General features: G+C 52.3%; 2 protein-coding genes across 2 annotated transcripts; both read right to left on the reverse strand.

The window, feature by feature from the left end:
- Positions 1 to 5,941: 5,941 nt before the first annotated feature.
- Positions 5,942 to 8,145, reverse strand: LOC142056647 (inositol 1,4,5-trisphosphate receptor-interacting protein-like 1). Its single transcript, XM_075091848.1, has 2 exons — positions 8,100 to 8,145; positions 5,942 to 7,525 (listed from the first exon to the last, which is right to left on the reverse strand). Exon 2 carries the CDS (start codon positions 7,520 to 7,522, stop codon positions 6,515 to 6,517), a length of 1,008 nt encoding a protein of 335 aa, XP_074947949.1. The 5' UTR covers positions 7,523 to 7,525; positions 8,100 to 8,145; the 3' UTR covers positions 5,942 to 6,514.
- A 3,253-nt stretch (positions 8,146 to 11,398) lies between these two features.
- Positions 11,399 to 13,869, reverse strand: LOC142056648 (inositol 1,4,5-trisphosphate receptor-interacting protein-like 1). The gene is made up of 3 exons (XM_075091849.1): positions 13,824 to 13,869; positions 11,646 to 13,249; positions 11,399 to 11,559 (listed from the first exon to the last, which is right to left on the reverse strand). The coding sequence occupies exon 2, from the start codon at positions 13,244 to 13,246 to the stop codon at positions 12,239 to 12,241; it is 1,008 nt and encodes a 335-aa protein (XP_074947950.1). The 5' UTR covers positions 13,247 to 13,249; positions 13,824 to 13,869; the 3' UTR covers positions 11,399 to 11,559; positions 11,646 to 12,238.
- Positions 13,870 to 16,886: the final 3,017 nt, after the last annotated feature.

The raw sequence follows: 16,886 nt of genomic DNA on the forward strand, positions 1-16,886 counted from the left end.
AACATGTTCCTTCGATAAGTTCTCTGCCATTCAAAGTGTACAGAGTGCAGTTTCACTGCTGTTGCTCTTCACTGCTCTTCACACATTATGATTGGGGGGAAAAAAAAAGAAAGAAAAAGGCAAGTCAAATACTGCATTTAAAAATATATTTTAAACTGGCCAAATTATACACCCTTTTTTTTTCTACCTTACTTACACTTCAGAGGGTCGTGCAAAACCCTGCACAGTTGGCAGCATCTGGACTTGTTTTGTTCCCATGAGCCAAGCAATAAGTAGGACCTCAAAAAACCCACCTGCCTCCTACTATTAGAAGACAAACACCTCAGTGCTTAGATAAAGACAGCTTTAAGGGATGCCAATCTGCTTGTGTCAGTCACCAAGTGCTGGCTGTTTTCTTAAGAAGAGATTGAAAGTCGGCTGGGGAAAAGAAAACTCATTATAAAAAAATGAGGTTCACACTATGGTTATGAAACATGTCTTTTTATTAATCTCCTCTCACTTCCTTCAGCAGCTCCACTTCTTGCAAATCAGACTGCTGCACTGATCATAAGTTCAGTCTGGTCCTCCATGCAGGTCATTTTCAGAATTTGGAGACCATTTATTAAATACCAGGCCACTTAGCTAGATGACCTCCTAACCCAGCAAGTGAAAAGCTACTAGTGTCATGTAAGAATGCTTCAGACCTCAAACCCAGCCCCATTCCACTGAAGATGATCAAATGGTATATGAATGCACGAGCAGATTCCTGCAGAGGAAATACCTGGTGCTAAAGTGTTCTTCAGTGCAGAAAAAAGCATCAGGGCCTGTGGTAAAAAGCTAAAGTGAGAAAACTCAAAATTTTTTGCTTTTTTAAAAGCAAAAAAAAAAAAAACAGCTAGGGAAATTCATACATGTCATGGTTTTAGCTGGGACAGAGTAAATTTTCTTCACTGCAGCTGGCATAGCGCTGTGCTTTGGACTTAGTATGAAACTAATGTTGATAACACACTGACATTTTAGTTGTTGCTGGGTAGTGCTTGTACTAGTCAAGGACTTTTCCAGCTTCCTGTGCTTTGCTGGGCACACAAGAAGCCAGGAGGGGAGGGGGCACAGCTAAGAGGGTAGATTCAAACTGTCCAAAGGGATATTCCATATCATGTAACATCATGCCCAGTGTGTTACCTGGGAGGGGCTGGCCGGGGGAGGCAGGCAGCAATAATGGCTCAGGGACTGGCAGTGTTGCTCGGCAGGTAGTGAGCGGTTATATTGCTTATGGGTTTTAGTTTTTCCCCTCTCTTCCTATTATTATTATTAATATTATCATTATCATTATCATTACTATTTTATTTTAGTTATTAAACTGTTCTTATCTCAACCCACAGGTTTTCTTGCTTTTGCTCTTCCAATTCTCTCCCCCATCCCACAGGGGTGGGGGGAGTGAGCGAGCGGCTGCGTTGTGTTTAGCTGCTGACTGGGGCTGAACCATGACATCTCCCTATGTCTGTCTTCAAACCAAAGCTGCATACTGTTATGGAATATATCCATCAGCAAAGCACAAATTACTGATACCAGAGAAAGGGTAACTGAGTAATACTTTGTGATGTGCAGCTTAGAGAAACTGCCATGAAATGATTCTTCCTGTCCAGAAAGATTGGATTCTGTCTGATTTAGAAACCCAGGAATAAAAAATTATGTGTGCATGTGTAAAGCATGAATAAATAAACCCACATTTTCACAGAGGTTGTGGTCTGAGCATCACTTCTGTCCCCTGGACCCTCAGCATGTGTCAGAACTGTTTCCAGCAAAGACCTTGCACTGCGCTCCTCCTGGCTTCTCCAACATCACCACTGCTCACGTCTTCTTGAATGTAGGCACCTACAACGTTAGAGAGTAAAACATCCCTCCTACACCACCAACTGTTCCAAAAATATTTTAAATGAATGTATTTTGAAGGCCAGATCTCACATCACTCAAGTTCCATAAGCAGCTGAGTTCATGGCACCCTGTCCAGCATCCAGCTTTTGATGCTGCTAAATAAGCAGACTTACTGTTCCAGCCATCTACATGACTTACTATGATTTAGATGCCTTGTAGGTACTTGCTTTAGAGTCTTAGGTTTCAGTTCTTCCAATTTAACAGGAAATGAAAGTGAGAAAAAGAAAAGGAAATGAAAGTTTCTCCTAACTAGATCTCTCTGTGACCTCAAATGATTCTTAATTGTGCTTTCCTGTGCAAATCTTTGCATTAGCTAATATTTTGAGCAAATTTCCTCAAAAGGTATTTTAAATGTGCATCAGTATTTACTTCAGTAATGCATTGTGAAGCTTCCTGCAGTCTTTTCATGGTGAAATATCCTGCTCTTGTACATCTTACAGTAATCTTATTAAGTGATTTGCACCTCTGATTTCTTAAGCCAACACATGGCATAATATGACATTGAATTACATCTGACCTTCTGTGTTCCCTCAAAACCACAGTTCAACATAGAGATATGTGCATTTTACAGTAGGTATCTTTTACTTTAAAATGTGGTCACAAGAAGCCAAAGGTTGCCAGTATTACCTCTATTATCTGTAGAGCAGCTGGTAAATGCATGGATAACCAGACTGTTACAGTCATTTTTCATCTCCCTATTTTCAAGCTAAAATAATGTTATAGCTTATAAGCTACAACCAAATAAGGCAATGAACTCAAATAATGCTAAGGGGGGATGATAGATCAGATATCTTGGCACAAATTAAGCACAGTCATTTAGGATCTGTAATAAAATCTGGCATTTTGCCAGTTTGCCAGCCATTAAATTAAGGGTCATTTAAGCCCCAATCGATTTTTTGTTTGTTTGTTTTAAAGAAACAACGAACTAGTTTGAAATCCGCATCTTAAATCCTTAGAAGATTTTTGTCTGTTCAAGAGGTATTTTTGTACTAAGCTGGCATGGGTACTTCACCCTGACAGACTGTTTTCACACTGTGAAGCAGATTCTTCTGGACAAAGTTTAGCACTAGGCTGTAATGTATCAGACCAGAGACAAAAATGCAATGAGGTAATGCTATGGGATAACACTGAAATATTAGTGAGGAGAAAAGCTAAGTGCAGAGCCTCAGTGTATCAGGCTGGGGTTTTATGAACATCTAAGTGGACTGAAAGACTCACCAGTGCCAGCAGGCAAAGCCTGGCCCTTTCTTTCCCCTGCCACACGGTTCTTCCTCTCCTGACACTGAGAAGAAAAGCACTATGAGCCATTTTTACACCTGTCCTTTAGAGAGTGGAACAGTTTTTGCCCTGTGCCCTGTCCTTTGTGTTGGTGGAGCAGAGGCTGTCCCAGCACAGCTGTGAGTGCAGCTGCCTGACTCTTGCCCCAACTAGACCCTGGCTTAGGTTACACCAGCAAAGGGGCCATCCCCTATGTCAGCAGACCCAGAATCATACCTGGTTCAGTCACTTTTCCTCCCTGTCCCAGCACACTCTGAACATAGGGGATTGATGGGAGAAGGGACATAAGGACAATAACTAGCTCTGTGCCAGGCAGGAACTTCTTCACTCTGAGGCAAATGGAGTAAACACAGCATTTATAAGAGGGAGATGCAGCGCTACAGCTGGTAACAATAAAAGAGGCTTCACTGTATGAAAAGATCAAGTTTTACATCTGTATCGTCTAAATCAGGTTGGTTTAAATGCTAATGCCTTCAGTACTGTGACACTTTTTCCCCTTAGTTTAATATTGCCTTGGTAGTGTGACCTTCAGCTTTTTTCACAAAACCCCTTTCTCCAGTCTTTTGGTGAGAGAAAATTAAGAATAAAGCTCCTGTGTAGGAGGAATCGTGGTATGAATAAGCTTGTTCAGAATGTAGTATTGAATTTTGCCCAATTTGCATGAATTTCTCAGTGTATTTTTTATATAGGCCCAGAGCTCTGTGTGTATTTTAACTACATCTCAGTATATAGAGTGCCGGCTCTCATTGTTAATGTTGTCAGAGCCATAAAGTCAATGGTATGCAAAACAAGACTGAAGGAAATTTACCTCAATGTTGTTTTTTCTAGTTTATATATAACTCGCTTGGTTCCTTGCTCTTTCATGAAAGGTCTTTCTTTACCAGCAGGGCTGATAAATCTTATGGCCTGAAAAACTAAATGAAAGAAACTATCACAAATACATTAATTTATTCATTTGAGTAATAAGTTTGATTTTATTTAATCAACATTTCCTCTCATATAGCTTATTTCTCAGATTTTTTTTTGCATAATTGAATAAGTCCAAAGAAAAGAATGGTGAATTGCATAGTTGCTTTTCTTTTGTTATGCCATTTCTTATTCCTTTTCCAACTAATCTACTCAGCTTCTCTCCTTTTGATTTTTTGTTTGGTTGGTTTTGGGTGTTTTTTTAAAAAATTTTTATACCTTTGAGTTCACGTGTTACACTTACCCTGTGACTTCACAGCACCTAACATACCAGGGTACTGACCTAGTAAGTTTGCCTTGTCATTTAAATGCATTATTGCAGCACTTGTGGTTATTGTTGTTTTTATTAAGGAGCAAATACTCTTTGGCAATTATATTCATTTGAAAGATTTTTTTTTTCAGTTGTATAAATGTATTCATGAGTAATGATTATCATTACCATGGTAACCACTCCACTGAGACATTAACAGACATTTTTCCTTTAAGAGTATAGTTTGGTAAGCAACCAACTGTTAATATATGAACTAGAGGAAATGCAGTCGAGAGAACAGAAGCTCCTGTATGGCTAGCAGCTATAGATATACCTTTGAAAGTGAATCTGCAGTTGGACTAGACAATCCATGCAGTTGCTGTAGCCCCAGGCCCAGTGTTTCATCTAAATCATGGTGCTAACTCAGCATTTGCAATAGAGCATGCACGCATGTGGAGTTTCAACAGAAATGTGCCAAGGACTCACCGAAACAGGAGGTGTCAAACTGGATTCAGGCTAAAGCGAATGAAAGCTTGTCATTTTAGCCTTTAATATAGCAGGGAACTAAAAAACATTTCAGGATATGCATCATGTAAATATTTGTTAAAGCCTGGCTAATTACAGATGAACCCAGCGTGGGAGTGGGATGCTACCTTGAACTATGCCTTAGTTAAAATCAAAAATGACAAACGGCAGCCAATGGTATTATCCTTAGCCACCATTACCATGACCATTTAGTCATCATTACCAGCCATAGGAAAAAATCAACTTGCGAGTCAGGAACTGGTCGGGGTTCAAGTCTGGGTTCAGTTCCCAGTTCTGCCACAGGGGCTGCAAGGCACAGGATTAGATGGTAATATCATGGCTAACAATGGCAGGTGATTTTTCTGAAAGAAACAGGTACAGAATAGCAATTCAGTCTACAATGGGCTGATTGCGTGTGAAATGAGGTGCTGGAAGACTTAGTATATGCAAACCCAGTCTTGGCCCCACATGAACCCACATGAATGAAAAGCATTAGCTGTGGTAATAAGAAAAAACCCTTCAGCTCTCTACATATTTCACACCTAAATAAGCAGAATAAGATTATTATACTGCTTCGAATAATAATTATTTTTTCTCTCTTACTAATATGGACACTTTGCGTAGATTGTCTTTTCCAGCTGCAGAAGGAATGACGGTCCACCAGAAGTCATCATTTCATATCAGAGATCCAAGCACTACTAACCTACAGAATAGAATAGAATAGAATAGAATAGAATAGAATAGAATAGAATAGATGTAATTTCTTGTGTTCAGTTGGAATTTCATGGTTTTTCGTTGGTGCCCATTGGTTCTCATCCTGTCAGAGGTGACCACGGAGAAAGGTCTGGCTCCCTTGCCCTCCTTCCCTCCCATCCAGCATGCACGCACCGAGGCGTCTTCCCCTGAAAATGGAAGCAGAGTAGAAAACTGGAAACAAAATGGAAAAAGGGGCCTGGGGAAGCACTCTGGTTCGGTACTACTTACTTACCGCAAAATGCCGCCCTGCTGCTTCTGCACCTGAGCAGGCAGCAACCCGCCGCCTGCCCACGTTCCCCAACAGAGTGTTGCACAGACACTCAGGGGCAGAGGGTTGGTTAAAAGAACCCAATTTATTGTCATCTTTGCACCGCGTAAAAGTCCCAGGTGGGAACAACTCTCTCCAACAGGATGGGTGGTCCCGTCCTGTTACAGGTGGTAACAGGAGCCTCAGTTGCAGCGGCATCTTCAGCTGGCCCGGTGGGGATTCCCCAGACTCTGCTTAGGCTGAGCTCCTCTTGAGCGGTGTCATCTCCGTGCCTAGTGTGCTCAGATCTGCAGCAGAGACTCCCCAGGCAGTCTCTGGGATGAGCAGGTTCTCTGCCCCAGTGTCCAAAATTGTCCTCCGGGCCCCACCAGTGTGAGAGGAAAGTAGGTCCTCAGGGTCACAGGCACGGGTGCAAAAGCCTGTGACCACCAGAGCTGCAGACCTCTGAGGCGGAAACCGTCGCGCCGGGTGTGCCTCGCCACGAGTCTGAAAAGCGGCACCGCAACGAGAGCGCAGCTCTGCGGCCGTGGTGTGCTGCTGGTAAAGCTGGCCTCTGCCTACTCAAGGCTCAGGTAGGCGCCTGAGCTGCCTTGCTGCACGGCAAAGATCATCTCAGTGCAGATGTTCATCTCGGAGGTGCTTGTCAGCTGGAACCTGCAGGACCGGGAGGAGGGCAGCACCGTTAGCTGGCAGTGGTGCGACTGAGGCAAAAGCCGCCAGGCTGATCTCACCAACACCTGGACCCAGCAGGCGATCTTCTCCACGTCTAAGTAGGAGCACGTGCAGAGGGTGCGTAGGAGGCATGAGCTCTCCTCCCTGGGCAGCTTGTCGTCGGGGTGGTGGAGAAAGCACAGAATATCCCCCAGCAGCTGCTCCCTCGAGCACGTGCAGTCCAGCACCACGTGGATGCTGGAGTGCCTTGCTGGCAGCTGCGCCGTGGTGCCCAGCTCCTGGCTGAAAGAGTGCCCGGGGGGTGGCTGCAGGACCACGAGCAGGCAGTAGGTGATACTGTTCTCGTGGACGCGCCAGCCCTCACAGGTGCCGTCCGTCTCGCTGGCTGGGTGCATCTGCGGCATGAAAGTCCTCTTGCAAAGCAGTCGGCAGACCCCAAGGAGGTCACCCACCAGCTCCTTCAGCACTTTGCACGTGTCAGGCAGGCCCTGCGTTGGCGATGGGGTGGACACAGCCAAAGACCTGACACCACTGAGTGCACCACTGAGGTCTTCTGCCTCCGCATCATCCTCCTCCTCGCGGTGGAAGCTGTTCTGCTCCCTGCAGCTGTCAGAGGCAAGCTCCGTTTTCCCGGTAACCCAGCAGACCGCCACAAGCAGGGCCAGGACTCCCGCAACGGTCCAAAACGGCCACTGCTGCAACAGAGAAAGGAGCGTGGCTTCCTCCGCGGCCCTGCTCTGTTCAATCTCCTGCAGCAGCCGAGTCATCTGCTGGTGCAGGTACTCCTCACGCTGCTTCATGTGCTCGACAGCGGCCACATCTATCTGGTGATCGTGCTTCAGCTCGTGCCAGATGGCCAGCACAGCCAGGACGAGCGCGATTGCCGCAGCCATGGCCTGGAGGGGGTGGGAGAAAAGGGGTCTCAGCAGGGCTGTGTGGGAGGGAGCACGGGGCTGGGGGAGTGGGTGGGGAGCCGCCTGGAGCTGGGGGCTGGTGGGAGAGGGAGTGAGGGAGGCGGGAGGGAGCAAGGGCAGGGTTAGTGAGCACTGCACGCATGGGAGCCACGGGCTGTCCCAGGAAAGCGTTTGGGCACTGGTGTCGACAGGCCTGAAGGGGCCGCGGGCCCTGGCTGGAGGCAGCATGGGGCCCATCCTGCCCAAGCCGCCCTGATGGCCAGCCCCTGGCTGGGCTGTGCCCCATGAAAGGGCAAGGGACACCCGAGCAGAGCGTGCCGAGGCCCCATCCCTGCCACCCAACAGCGTCCCGCGGAGCCACGGGCAGCCGGCACATCCCCCAAGCCTCTCTGGGCACCTGCCACCGCCGGGAGCCCCGAGCAGCTCTGGCCCCAGCCCCGAGGGCGGTACCGTGCCCTGCCCTCAGGGGCTCGGCTCTCGCTCTGGGTTAGAAACCCCCTGGCCATCTGCCCCGTCCCCCAGCCAGCCCAGCCTTCCCCCTGCATGCTGCACTCACCGATCGCCCAAGTCCAACAGCAGTGGGGCTGCCTGGTGACGCCCCTAGGGGCAGCTCCCATTGTGACCTGGCCCCTGGGCTGTCACAGCCACCGGGGCAGCATCACCCAGGCGGCAAGCCCCAGCCTTCGTCCCCACCGCCCGCCTCAGCAGCTCCTGGCCACCACACCAAGTACACACCCGCCCTGCAGGAGCGAGCTCCCGGGGGCTCTTGACAAAGCGGGCAGACGCGTGCACAACCGTAACCAAAATGAAACCGGGCACTGGAGGTGGATCCCCCTGACTCACGTAGAATGGTGCAAAGTCTTCTTTTCTGTCTTGAAAGGAAGAGCTACAAGCCCTTGGCCAGAGACAAAACTCCACCTCCCTCTTCTCCTCTAGGATTCCTTCTGCCAGGGCAGGACTTAGCCCTGCAAACCCTGACGGTCAAGCCAAATGCAAATCATGTCCCTGGTGCAAGTGGAAAAGGTCCTATGGCTCCTGTCTCCGGCTACCAGCTTGCCCCCTGCAAGGGCAAGCGAGGGGACCGGAGGGACCACGCCAGGCCCTGCATATCTCTGCTCCCCTGAGGTTTCCCCGGTTCAGGAGAGCTCACTGTACACCGCGCCGGAGCGCTTTGCTGTGGACTGTGCCTCCCAGAAACATGGCCGGTACCGCGTGAGTGCATGCCTTGGGACCCAGGCACCTCAAAAGCTTTCTTAAGCCCTACAGCATATGTGCCAGGACTGACACAGGTGCCATGTTTGTGTCAGTTCAGCATGTGCAGAACTATACATCCAATGCACCTCCTGTCCAAAGCCTTCTGAAGGCAAGAAGTGGGAGGGGATGCCAGGAAGTGGGACGTGCTCTGAAGGCCCTTTCTGTGTTAAGCCTCTTTTGCCGAGGTGGTGGGGACCTGAGCTCCCCAGTGAAGGGAACATATCTTTGCTCTGTCTGCCTGTGACCACAGGCAGGCCACCCAAAGGAATTCAAAGCGTGCCCGTGTGAGAGAAGGTGGCGTGGCCCGTGGACGGTTTGCTCCTTCTCTGCCACCCTGTGAAATGGACTGACTCCCTTGGTGCTGGCCTTTATGCTTGTAGACAAGACGGTGCTCTTGGTGCCTTCGGGACGCTGATGGGGGCTGATGGTGTCTGTCCCTGTGGCGGGATGGGGCCTCTCCGTGGCAGGGTCTCTGTCCTCGCTGTGCTGGTGAGAGATCAGTGTTCCCAAAGATGCATTTCCCAGTGGTGATGAGGGGGTGCAGGACGGGAGGTGCCTCGTGCTGCCGGACACTCCTCCCTCCTGCACCTGCACCTGCCCGAGCTGTGCCTCCAGCTCTCAAGCTGCTGCTCTGCATTGCCTCGTGCCCAAGCCTCCCAGCGGTTACAGCAAGCAGGACATCCAGAGCCCTGCTCCGCACTCATGGTGCTTGTTCCCTCTGCAGAGGGCTCACCACTTGGAGACCGTGATATCCACCTCCTCAGGGGGTCACCCCAGGGCAATGCTGTCGGGCTCCCAGGGGCTGGTGTGCCCCAGGTTCGTGTGGTGCAACCCCACTGCTCAAGCACAGCCACCTACAAGCAGGCTGCCTGGCACCCTGTCCAGACGGCTTTTGAACAGAAGAGAAAAGAGAAGAGAAGAGAAGAGAAGAGAAGAGAAGAGAAGAGAAGAGAAGAGAAGAGAAGAGAAGAGAAGAGAAGAGAAGAGAAGAGAAGAGAAGAGAAGAGAAGAGAGAATCATTTCAGTTGGAAAGGACCTACAACAATCATCTAGTCCAACTGCCTGACCAATTTGGGGCTCACCAAAAGCTAAAGGTGCTACTAAGGGCCTTGTCCCAATGCCTCTGAAACTCTGACAGCGTTCAGGCATCAAACGCCTCTCGAGGAAGCCTGTTCCAGTGTTTGACCACCCTCTCGGTAGAGAAGAGCTTCCTAAAGTCCAGTCCAAACCTCCCCTGGTGCAGCTTTGAACCATTCCCGCGCGTCCTATCACTGGATACCAGGGAGAAGGGACCAGCACCTCCCTCTCCACTTGCCCTCCTCCGGAAGCCGTAGAGAGCAATGAGGTCACCCCTCTGCCTCCTTTTCTCCAAACTAGGCAAGCGCAAAGTCCTGAACTGCTCCTCGTGGGACATTCCTTCCAGCCCTTTAACCAGCTTTGTTGCCCTCCTCTGGACACATCCAAGGACCTGAATATCCTTCTTAAAGTGCGGGGCCCACAACTGCACACAGGCACTTGAGGTGAGGCCGCACCAACGCTGAATAGAGCGGAACAATCACCTCTTTTGACCAGCTGGTTATACTGTGTTCCGTGCAGCCCAGGATGCAGTTTGCCCTCTTGGCTGCCAGGGCCCACTGCTGACTTGTATCGAGCCTGCTGTCGACCACCACCCCCAGACCCCTTTCTGCAGGGCTGCTCTCCAGCCACTCCTCTCCCAGTTCACACTTGTGCTTGGCGTTACTCCATCCGAGGGGCAGAATCCAGCATTTTGACTTATTAAATTTCATCCCATTAATCCATGCTCCATTCTGCCTAGATCCCTCTGCAAGACCTTCTGTCCCTCAAGCGACTCAACAGCACCTGCCGGTTTGGTATCATCGGCTCCTGTGCTTGTGAAAAGCGGGTCTTAAAAGCTGACCAGTGCTCGTGGACTCCTAAGCCCTTAAAAGCAGATTCCCAGGGTACTCAGCTTAAATAGCTCCCTCAACAGCTTAAAGTTTGCTTTCCTGAAGTCCAGGGTAGCAACTCTCATGTCTTGTTTTCTCACAACACTAAAAATTCTAAACTCTACCATTTCATGATCGCTGTGGCCAATACAGACACCTACCATCGCATCTCCCGTGAGTCCTTCACCATTCACAAATGGCAAGTGTAGGAGGGCACCATTCCTAGCGCGCTCACTGAGTGCCTGTGACAAGAAGTTATCTCCTACAGACTTCAAGAATTTCCAAGACTTGCGCGTCCCAGCGGTATGACATTCCCAGCTGATGCCTGGGAAGTTGAAATCTCCCGTAAGGACAAGGACTGCCGATCCAGAAATTTCTCCTAATTGCCTGTAGAATAACCCACTACATTCTGGGTGGGCAATCAGTAGTAAACACCCACTACAACACCTGCTTTGTTTTCCATCCCCATAACCCTCACCCAGAGGCTCCCAACCGTATCATCACTAACTGCAAGGGCAGCACAGTCAAGCCTCTCCCTTGCATATTACAGCGCGACACCTCCACCTCGCCCGGCCTGCCTATCCCTCCAGAACAAACTGTAGCCCTTCCATCCCAGCACTCCGGTCACGGGACTCATTCCACCAAATCTGAGCACCCTCAGAGTCAGGACGCGCTTTCTTGTGCTCAGTTGGAATTTCATGGTTTTTCGTTGGTGCCCATTGGTTCTCATCCTGTCAGAGGTGACCACGGAGAAAGGTCTGGCTCCCTTGCCCTCCTTCCCTCCCATCCAGCATGCACGCACCGAGGCGTCTTCCCCTGAAAATGGAAGCAGAGTAGAAAACTGGAAACAAAATGGAAAAAGGGGTCTGGGGAAGCATTCTGGTTCGGTACTACTTACTTACCACAAAATGCCGCCCTGCTGCTTCTGCACCTGAGCAGGCAGCAACCCGCCGCCTGCCCACGTTCCCCAACAGAGTGTTGCACAGACACTCAGGGGCAGAGGGTTGGTTAAAAGAACCCAATTTATTGTCATCTTTGCACCGCGTAAAAGTCCCAGGTGGGAACAACTCTCTCCAACAGGATGGGTGGTCCCGTCCTGTTACAGGTGGTAACAGGAGCCTCAGTTGCAGCGGCATCTTCAGCTGGCCCGGTGGGGATTCCCCAGACTCTGCTTAGGCTGAGCTCCTCTTGAGCGGTGTCATCTCCGTGCCTAGTGTGCTCAGATCTGCAGCAGAGACTCCCCAGGCAGTCTCTGGGATGAGCAGGTTCTCTGCCCCAGTGTCCAAAATTGTCCTCCGGGCCCCACCAGTGTGAGAGGAAAGTAGGTCCTCAGGGTCACAGGCACGGGTGCAAAAGCCTGTGACCACCAGAGCTGCAGACCTCTGAGGCGGAAACCGTCGCGCCGGGTGTGCCTCGCCACGAGTCTGAAAAGCGGCACCGCAACGAGAGCGCAGCTCTGCGGCCGTGGTGTGCTGCTGGTAAAGCTGGCCTCTGCCTACTCAAGGCTCAGGTAGGCGCCTGAGCTGCCTTGCTGCACGGCAAAGATCATCTCAGTGCAGATGTTCATCTCAGAGGTGCTTGTCAGCTGGAACCTGCAGGACCGGGAGGAGGGCAGCACCGTTAGCTGGCAGTGGTGCGACTGAGGCAAAAGCCGCCAGGCTGATCTCACCAACACCTGGACCCAGCAGGCGATCTTCTCCACGTCTAAGTAGGAGCACGTGCAGAGGGTGCGTAGGAGGCATGAGCTCTCCTCCCTGGGCAGCTTGTCGTCGGGGTGGTGGAGAAAGCACAGAATATCCCCCAGCAGCTGCTCCCTCGAGCACGTGCAGTCCAGCACCACGTGGATGCTGGAGTGCCTTGCTGGCAGCTGCGCCGTGGTGCCCAGCTCCTGGCTGAAAGAGTGCCCGGGGGGTGGCTGCAGGACCACGAGCAGGCAGTAGGTGATACTGTTCTCGTGGACGCGCCAGCCCTCACAGGTGCCGTCCGTCTCGCTGGCTGGGTGCATCTGCGGCATGAAAGTCCTCTTGCAAAGCAGTCGGCAGACCCCAAGGAGGTCACCCACCAGCTCCTTCAGCACTTTGCACGTGTCAGGCAGGCCCTGCGTTGGCGATGGGGTGGACACAGCCAAAGACCTGACACCACTGAGTGCACCACTGAGGTCTTCTGCCTCCGCATCATCCTCCTCCTCGCGGTGGAAGCTGTTCTGCTCCCTGCAGCTGTCAGAGGCAAGCTCCGTTTTCCCGGTAACCCAGCAGACCGCCACAAGCAGGGCCAGGACTCCCGCAACGGTCCAAAACGGCCACTGCTGCAACAGAGAAAGGAGCGTGGCTTCCTCCGCGGCCCTGCTCTGTTCAATCTCCTGCAGCAGCCGAGTCATCTGCTGGTGCAGGTACTCCTCACGCTGCTTCATGTGCTCGACAGCGGCCACATCTATCTGGTGATCGTGCTTCAGCTCGTGCCAGATGGCCAGCACAGCCAGGACGAGCGCGATTGCCGCAGCCATGGCCTGGAGGGGGTGGGAGAAAAGGGGTCTCAGCAGGGCTGTGTGGGAGGGAGCACGGGGCTGGGGGAGTGGGTGGGGAGCCGCCTGGAGCTGGGGGCTGGTGGGAGAGGGAGTGAGGGAGGCGGGAGGGAGCAAGGGCAGGGTTAGTGAGCACTGCACGCATGGGAGCCACGGGCTGTCCCAGGAAAGCGTTTGGGCACTGGTGTCGACAGGCCTGAAGGGGCCGCGGGCCCTGGCTGGAGGCAGCATGGGGCCCATCCTGCCCAAGCCGCCCTGATGGCCAGCCCCTGGCTGGGCTGTGCCCCATGAAAGGGCAAGGGACACCCGAGCAGAGCGTGCCGAGGCCCCATCCCTGCCACCCAACAGCGTCCCGCGGAGCCACGGGCAGCCGGCACATCCCCCAAGCCTCTCTGGGCACCTGCCACCGCCGGGAGCCCCGAGCAGCTCTGGCCCCAGCCCCGAGGGCGGTACCGTGCCCTGCCCTCAGGGGCTCGGCTCTCGCTCTGGGTTAGAAACCCCCTGGCCATCTGCCCCGTCCCCCAGCCAGCCCAGCCTTCCCCCTGCATGCTGCACTCACCGATCGCCCAAGTCCAACAGCAGTGGGGCTGCCTGGTGACGCCCCTAGGGGCAGCTCCCATTGTGACCTGGCCCCTGGGCTGTCACAGCCACCGGGGCAGCATCACCCAGGCGGCAAGCCCCAGCCTTCGTCCCCACCGCCCGCCTCAGCAGCTCCTGGCCACCACACCAAGTACACACCCGCCCTGCAGGAGCGAGCTCCCGGGGGCTCTTGACAAAGCGGGCAGACGCGTGCACAACCGTAACCAAAATGAAACCGGGCACTGGAGGTGGATCCCCCTGACTCACGTAGAATGGTGCAAAGTCTTCTTTTCTGTCTTGAAAGGAAGAGCTACAAGCCCTTGGCCAGAGACAAAACTCCACCTCCCTCTTCTCCTCTAGGATTCCTTCTGCCAGGGCAGGACTTAGCCCTGCAAACCCTGACGGTCAAGCCAAATGCAAATCATGTCCCTGGTGCAAGTGGAAAAGGTCCTATGGCTCCTGTCTCCGGCTACCAGCTTGCCCCCTGCAAGGGCAAGCGAGGGGACCGGAGGGACCACGCCAGGCCCTGCATATCTCTGCTCCCCTGAGGTTTCCCCGGTTCAGGAGAGCTCACTGTACACCGCGCCGGAGCGCTTTGCTGTGGACTGTGCCTCCCAGAAACATGGCCGGTACCGCGTGAGTGCATGCCTTGGGACCCAGGCACCTCAAAAGCTTTCTTAAGCCCTACAGCATATGTGCCAGGACTGACACAGGTGCCATGTTTGTGTCAGTTCAGCATGTGCAGAACTATACATCCAATGCACCTCCTGTCCAAAGCCTTCTGAAGGCAAGAAGTGGGAGGGGATGCCAGGAAGTGGGACGTGCTCTGAAGGCCCTTTCTGTGTTAAGCCTCTTTTGCCTAGGTGGTGGGGACCTGAGCTCCCCAGTGAAGGGAACATATCTTTGCTCTGTCTGCCTGTGACCACAGGCAGGCCACCCAAAGGAATTCAAAGCGTGCCCGTGTGAGAGAAGGTGGCGTGGCCCGTGGACGGTTTGCTCCTTCTCTGCCACCCTGTGAAATGGACTGACTCCCTTGGTGCTGGCCTTTATGCTTGTAGACAAGACGGTGCTCTTGGTGCCTTCGGGACGCTGATGGGGGCTGATGGTGTCTGTCCCTGTGGCGGGATGGGGCCTCTCCGTGGCAGGGTCTCTGTCCTCGCTGTGCTGGTGAGAGATCAGTGTTCCCAAAGATGCATTTCCCAGTGGTGATGAGGGGGTGCAGGACGGGAGGTGCCTCGTGCTGCCGGACACTCCTCCCTCCTGCACCTGCACCTGCCCGAGCTGTGCCTCCAGCTCTCAAGCTGCTGCTCTGCATTGCCTCGTGCCCAAGCCTCCCAGCGGTTACAGCAAGCAGGACATCCAGAGCCCTGCTCCGCACTCATGGTGCTTGTTCCCTCTGCAGAGGGCTCACCACTTGGAGACCGTGATATCCACCTCCTCAGGGGGTCACCCCAGGGCAATGCTGTCGGGCTCCCAGGGGCTGGTGTGCCCCAGGTTCGTGTGGTGCAACCCCACTGCTCAAGCACAGCCACCTACAAGCAGGCTGCCTGGCACCCTGTCCAGACGGCTTTTGAACAGAAGAGAAAAGAGAAGAGAAGAGAAGAGAAGAGAAGAGAAGAGAAGAGAAGAGAAGAGAAGAGAAGAGAAGAGAAGAGAAGAGAAGAGAAGAGAAGAGAAGAGAAGAGAAGAGAGAATCATTTCAGTTGGAAAGGACCTACAACAATCATCTAGTCCAACTGCCTGACCAATTTGGGGCTCACCAAAAGCTAAAGGTGCTACTAAGGGCCTTGTCCCAATGCCTCTGAAACTCTGACAGCGTTCAGGCATCAAACGCCTCTCGAGGAAGCCTGTTCCAGTGTTTGACCACCCTCTCGGTAGAGAAGAGCTTCCTAAAGTCCAGTCCAAACCTCCCCTGGTGCAGCTTTGAACCATTCCCGCGCGTCCTATCACTGGATACCAGGGAGAAGGGACCAGCACCTCCCTCTCCACTTGCCCTCCTCCGGAAGCCGTAGAGAGCAATGAGGTCACCCCTCTGCCTCCTTTTCTCCAAACTAGGCAAGCGCAAAGTCCTGAACTGCTCCTCGTGGGACATTCCTTCCAGCCCTTTAACCAGCTTTGTTGCCCTCCTCTGGACACATCCAAGGACCTGAATATCCTTCTTAAAGTGCGGGGCCCACAACTGCACACAGGCACTTGAGGTGAGGCCGCACCAACGCTGGATAGAGCGGAACAATCACCTCTTTTGACCAGCTGGTTATACTGTGTTCCGTGCAGCCCAGGATGCAGTTTGCCCTCTTGGCTGCCAGGGCCCACTGCTGACTTGTATCGAGCCTGCTGTCGACCACCACCCCCAGACCCCTTTCTGTAGGGCTGACACGGTGTGCTGGTTTTGGCTGAGAAGGGGTTAATTGTCCTCACTGTGGGGGTCGGCTACCTTTCCAGATTCCCGTGCTCTGTGCGTCTTGGTGGGCTGGGAGGGGGAAGACCATGGCGGGGGCAGCGAACCCGGCTGGCCAGTGGCATGTTCATTCCATACCATGTGACACCATCACCAGTATATTAAGGGGGGGGGCAGGTTGCGGCTCGGGGGAGGCACGGTTTCGGTTTGGTACGTGGTGAGTGGCTGCGTCGTGTGCGTTTTGTTTTGGCCTTTAATCCCATCCCTCCTCCCTCCCCCCCCCCCCCCCCCCGGGGCTTTGCACCTCTCGTTGTTCTCTTTTACATTGCATTTCTGTTGTTGTTTATTTTAATTTTAATTATTAAACTGTTCTTATCCCAACGCACGGGCGTTACCCTTCTGATTCTCTCCGCCATCTACCGGCTGGGAAGTGAGCGAGTGACTGTGTGGGGCTGAGCTGTTGGCTAAACCAATCCAAGCTAAATAATAACAGTCGTAGATTATTTCCTCATTCCTTTCAGTGTTTTAGGAGTTATCTTTTGGGAAAAGCCAAGATCAGCCTTTCCCTGGAATTACTGAGTTTTCAGTCAAGTATGGTAACTGCAAAACCATCTGAGAAGCAGCTTTCAGGCAATACATACACAG

This window comes from Phalacrocorax aristotelis, chromosome 4 (assembly GCF_949628215.1).
Source record: "Phalacrocorax aristotelis chromosome 4, bGulAri2.1, whole genome shotgun sequence".
Taxonomy (NCBI): Eukaryota; Metazoa; Chordata; class Aves; order Suliformes; family Phalacrocoracidae; genus Phalacrocorax; species Phalacrocorax aristotelis.

What these genes read in the sequence shown, in the direction of transcription:
- LOC142056647 (XM_075091848.1), bottom strand. Translation starts at nt 7,522, where the DNA reads ATGGCTGCGGCAATCGCGCTCGTCCTGGCTGTGCTGGCCATCTGGCAC.
- LOC142056648 (XM_075091849.1), bottom strand. Translation starts at nt 13,246, where the DNA reads ATGGCTGCGGCAATCGCGCTCGTCCTGGCTGTGCTGGCCATCTGGCAC.